Source organism: Semicossyphus pulcher, unplaced genomic scaffold, assembly GCF_022749685.1.
Source record: "Semicossyphus pulcher isolate SPU_LCO1_2020_fin unplaced genomic scaffold, fSemPul1.0.p SCAF_14, whole genome shotgun sequence".
NCBI lineage: Eukaryota > Metazoa > Chordata > Actinopteri > Labriformes > Labridae > Semicossyphus > Semicossyphus pulcher.
The window spans coordinates 7599981-7605788 of record NW_027211648.1 but is presented as its reverse complement, the minus strand read 5'-3'; the positions used below and the strand labels follow the sequence as shown (position 1 = coordinate 7605788).

Genomic DNA, 5808 nt, shown 5'->3' with positions numbered 1-5808 from the left:
TTTTCTATGCTTTGGTCTCCTGTTTTTCCTGGTGAAACATTAGGTGGCTTTGTGGCTTTAAAATCAAAGGTCAAAGATTTATGGCTTTGGTTTGTGGGGGGAAAAGAAATCCAACATGAAACACTAAGAACCCGGCGCAAAGAGAACAAGTAGGGTTGAGAGAGCTTCAGTAAATGCAGATATTTAAAACATTTGCAATATGTTAACAGACTAATATTTGTAAAACTTGAAAAAGACCTAGTTTGGTATGATTTAGGAAGAATACTATACTTAAACCTGTCTACCACAACATGGCAGGAAGTTCTATGACGTGTTCAGACAAGCTGTTTAAAGTTTTAGTCATTGGAGATCTAGGCGTGGGAAAGAGCAGTATCATCTTGCGTTATGTTAAAAAACAGTTTGATGAAGGATACAAATCGTCCATTGGAGTTGACTTTGCTCTGAAAACAATTGAATGGGATCAGAGGACAGTGGTGAGACTGCAGCTGTGGGATATTGCAGGTGAGTGTTAAGATTATCAGGTCTCTGTTGTAATAGCCTGCCTTACAAATTCGAAAAGCAACAATATAGAAAGAAACACAACTCTAAAGCATTCGTTATTGCACACAAATTCAATTCATTAAATCTGCAGTAGCCTATCTATAAACAAAGCTAACTGCAGTTACTAGCTAGCTAGAGCAAGATCATTAAAAGCTGTAAAAGCTCATTTAAATTTGGCTAAATCCTTCAATAATTTTGTAAATAGACTCTGTTAAAATTATTCACCTTAAAGGTTTTTTGGGGTTAAATTAATTTCTTGATGTGTCTTGCAAGTTAGCTACCTACAAGTGATTATCCAAGATGGCAGCATGTCAAGTTGGCTTGGACAGTGGACGTATACAGATGTTGCCTTCAAATGGAGCTAATTAGCATATGGGTAGGACATGGGGCGTTTTGCTAAGCATTCAAGTGATTAAGTCATTAGAGAAATGCTGCTAGACAACAGCAACAGGGAAGCTAATATATTGTGACACGGTGGTTAGAATTTAACGCAACTAATAATTTAGCTAGCAGGAAATGCACAGGCGCAATGACAAAGCAAAAAAAATGGTGGTCTAGGGAACAGTGTTGTTATTGAGTCCCCAAGTCCGAGTCACCAAAGAAGAATCTGAGTCGAGTTAGCTAGCTAGCTAACGGTAATGTTATCAACAGTCCAAATAATCCTGGACAGATGTCTGTTGAAGTTTGAGGTTGTCCCCGTCTTCTCCTGGATGGTTCTTTTACAGATCAAACATGTTGCACAGCTCTTGCTTGCATTTGCTGTAAAATCTTTGCAAGCTAAACGCACGATTGGTGATGCCTCTTTAGGCATCCTGGCAGGAACTGTTGCTGAAAAAGACAGCACGTGGAAGCGCACGCAGGTGAACACACGTGAATTATTATTCAAAATAGTAAAACAGTCCGTATTAAAAAATAAGTCCTCTTTTCCATGTTCCAAGTCCGAATGCAGTCAATGCTCAAGTCAAAGTCAAAGTCCAAGTCATCATAGCTCGAGTCTAAGTACTCGAGTACTACAACACTGGTGGGGAATATAAACATTTTCCTCAGACATATTACAACATTTTAAAGTAAACCTGTAATATTAGTGTAATATAACATAATATAACTCAACATAAAGCTAAAATGAACTTCCCTGAGCAGAGCCCAATTCTGAGGTGTGATCTCTTACCTTTCAGAAAACGTACTTACTAGGTCGTGAAAAGCATGAGAGGGAGACATCCAAATGGACTCTCATTAAGAACACAGTTAAGTTAGTTGGATTGGATAAGAAATGAGAAAAATACTGTAGGCTGATTATACTTACAATTTTAGGAAGGCTACTATACTGGCTGTACAGAATGAAATGAATGAATATCAAGCTGTGGTTAAACCAAAACAATTCAATTATGTGTTAGTATGTTTGAGTGTTTTTAGTGACTGGGATGTGTGGAAAGTAAAACTACAGCCTTTTTACCCAAAGCTTTTCTTAGATCTAATTTTAATGTTAACCAGTGTCCATGGAAACATACCATTTTACTTCAGAAAATCATTGTTGTTCGTCTCTTGCTTGTTACATAACGTTTGGGAAACAGTGTGGTCATTGATAAGATAATTTGAATTACCCATGATAAACAAATTGTGTCCAAGCTAATTTTAAATTCAAATCCACTTTGAGCCTCCAATCAAATATGAAGCTATCTTCACTCTTAAGTTCAGATTTGAGCACATATGAATAATATTTATTTTCTCTTCCCTATAAGGCCAGGAGAGGTTCAAGAAGATGACCAGAGTGTACTACAAAAGGGCGATGGGAGCACTTGTGGTCTTTGACATTACAAAAAGCTCCACCTTGGAGGCTGCCTTGGAGTGGAAAAAGGACCTAGATAGCAAACTGTGTCTGGACAGCGGACGTCCGGTCCCTGCTGTCCTGCTGGCCAACAAATGTGACATGACAGGAAGGAACAGAGACGTGGTGGCCTCACTGGACAGCTTCTGTAAAGACAACAACTTCTTGGGATGGTTTCAGACCTCTGCAAAGGTGTGTGTTACATTTAAGTCAGTCAGTGACAAGTAAATATGTCTACAGTGGTAAGAGGGGTTCTGGCCTCTTGGAAATGTAAAGCCTAAATGAAATAGGAGGAACCACAGTCCTTTCACAATATGTAGTTTCACAATATATCAATTAATTTAATTAATGGCTAATTTGTCAGTAAATTTGCATCACTTAAAGAGGGGGTATTATGCTGTTTCACATGTTAAGACATAATGTCACAATGTTGGATGTCTATACTTAACGTGGGTGAAGTTTCAAATCTGTAGGTAAAAGTATGTTGGAGTAATTTCCAGGCTTCTCAGCTCAGTTTTTTCTACACGCAGCACTTTGTGACGTCACAAAGCTGGCTAATCAGAAGAAAGTGGGCTTACAGGGGCGGGGTTTCTTAAAGAGACAGAGCTGAGTCGTTTCAGGCAGAGGCGTTTTTTTTTAACTGTAAACAATACTGAGCTACTTCAAAGGTATTACAGAGTGAAATATGAAGCTTGAAGTTAGCATAATACCCCCCCCCCCCCCCCCCCCCCCTTTAAGTATAATATTAGCCAACACCATGTCTGTATTATTATCAGAATCAAATTTTAACACTTTCATTTCCACATCTGGCCTGCACAGTGGTGCAGTGGTTAGCGGCTAGAAGGTTCCTGGCTCGAATCCCGTTTCGGGCATTGGGGGCCTTTTTGTGTAGAGTTTGCATGTCCTCCCTGTGCATGTGTGGGTTCTGATACTCCAGTTTCCTCCCACAGTCCAAAGACATGCTCATTGCAGATAAAGGATTGATGGATTTCCACATCTAAAGTTATACCAACTGAATTTTCCTTCATACATTTTTCTTGGCGGATCACTAGGGGCTCAACAGCTGAATTTCGCCCATGAGCAACCTAAAAGGTTAATCCGGCCACGCATAACGTAGGTTTCTAATCATAGAGAAATCTAGATGAGTAACACTTCACAACAACAATGACAAAATGTAGAAAAGTGCTACTTAACAATAATAAAATAAACCACAGTAGTAGATGGATACAATTAAAATACTTTAATATTTGTTAAGATAAAATAAGACTTATTTTGCCAATGCAATTTAATTCATGACCAGAGGTTTACTTTGTCTTGTGACCAGTAGCTTATGATGGTTATCTAATTTTAGATATGTATTACTTTATAACTTACTGAGTCACTACTCTGAATTTATGATCCTTCATTGTGCTACTGTTTCTCATTGCTGTCCTGAGGAAACCTGAGAAAATGTTCCTCCTCCTCCTCTTTAACAGCTTTTCTTGCATTGCTGAAGCTCAGCTCTCCCTCACTAAAGTCACCAGCAGGTCTTGAAGCTCTCATTTATAATTGCATGAGGTTATACTACGCTGTAATTGTGAACTTTAACACTGCAGCTTCCGCCTGCTCATAAAAATATATCAAATATTAACACACAGGAACTACTTTCTGCAAAGGTTCCAACAAGGAAGCAAACACTTAAGTCAACGCATGCATACACAATGTTCATCATATTCCCTCTTCACCATTTACAGGAAAATATAAATATTGATGAGGCAGGTGCCTTCCTTGTCAAACAAATGATGCTGTGCGACGCCGGCCTGTCCAATGAAGAAGAGCACTGCAGGGACCGGATCAAAGTGAGTCAACCTCCCGGGGAGAGTCAGAGCCAGACAGGGTGCTGCTAGAGACCATAGCTCTGAGGAAAAGACACAAGTGATGGCAGATACCAAGTCATGAATCCACATATTGTCACTATCTTTATATTCATATTTCCACTCTGCCATATTTCTCATTAAAGTGTGGACTGTGTGGGCTGCCTCATAAACACATTTCTCTGGTAACAAAGCGATCAGCATGACAAACATCCCCGCCAGGAAAAAGTCTGCGACACTCCCCATGACACCAAAACTCTCTTGTGTTTGACCTCCTATAATGAGGCCAGAAACTGTGAAGCGCTCACAACTGCCAGCTTCTGAAACCAAACAAACAGCAAGACAGAGAGAGAGAGAGAGATTCATTAAAACATTTCTGTAAGAAGCTGTTAAATATTCCCCATGAAATGACATCCTATTCAGTCCCAGCTCCGAGTGTTAGTTGTCTGTTATGCAACCCGTGCATATAATTATCTGTTAATCACTTCACTGCGAGATGAGCTAAGACCCATGCATAAGCGTCCCCGCCCGGCTTGATATGGCCAATAGCAGAGAAAAGCTATCAGCATGACCTGATTTTGGTGGAGGGAGGAATGATGTGAAAAAGCGACACACTGCTGCAGACGCACACCACCCGGAGAGGACGGAGTTACTGAGGGTGCTTAGCAGGAGGGGGACAACTTAAGCTGTTTTCAATCACAAATAATCTGACTCTTTTGGGTTTTATAAAAAAAAATTCAGCCACAACTGCACGTCTGAATTTAGACTTTGGTTTGTATGTGTAATACAGTGCTGCACTGCTACAGCACTATACTGTCGCTGCTGATAATCGCAGTGGAGTAAAAAGTACAATTTTTACCTCTTAAAGTAATAATCTCAAAGATTTTTATTTCAATAAATATCTATCGCCAAATGAGGTAACACAATGGCGATTGAGCCTATGGCCCACTGATGAAAGCCTTTGCATTTGCAGTATAACAGACTGGGTGTCTGGTGCGACTTAGTGACGCGTTTCCCATCAGCCAGCAGTGGTTGGTCTGCCAGAGAGGGTAGGCGGAGCTAAGCGGCTGCTTTTCCGCTCTCAGCAAGTGAAGTAAGCGAGTAAGCGAGTAAACAGTAATCTACTATGGCTGAACAAACAAAGAAAAGATGGATGACTACAGATACAACTTCAAAAATAAGTGAAAATCCAAAGAAAAAGAAACAAACTCGACGCTCAGATGAAGCAAACAGTCTAAACAGGAAAGCGACTGCGGCGAGGAAAATCAAGAGTTACAACCGGAGCCAACCGTGGACGTCACACATGCAGCACTGTCTGGATATCTGGGAAGCGTGCTCCCACAATTTATCGCCACAGGTGCCGCCAAAGAGAACGAAACTGAGATCTTCGAGATTACCACTGTAAAGTCTTTGTTCGTACGATTCATTAGACATCTCTGTCCACAAATATTTGGTAATGTATTGCACGTTTTTTTGCACAGCATAGTGATGTGTTGGGGTCAGTTTGTTGGTCAGTTTGCTTTAATATGTTTTTGCAAGAAAAGGCTTTTAAATTTTTTTTACTTCAATAAGCAACTTCAAATGTTTTAC

General features: G+C 40.0%; 1 protein-coding gene across 1 annotated transcript; it reads left to right on the top strand.

Moving 5' to 3' along the window:
- Positions 1-290: 290 nt before the first annotated feature.
- rab32b (RAB32b, member RAS oncogene family) lies at positions 291-4251 on the top strand. The gene is made up of 3 exons (XM_069661483.1): positions 291-501; positions 2280-2557; positions 4099-4251. Exons 1-3 carry the CDS (start codon positions 291-293, stop codon positions 4249-4251), a joined length of 642 nt encoding a protein of 213 aa, XP_069517584.1.
- Positions 4252-5808: the final 1557 nt, after the last annotated feature.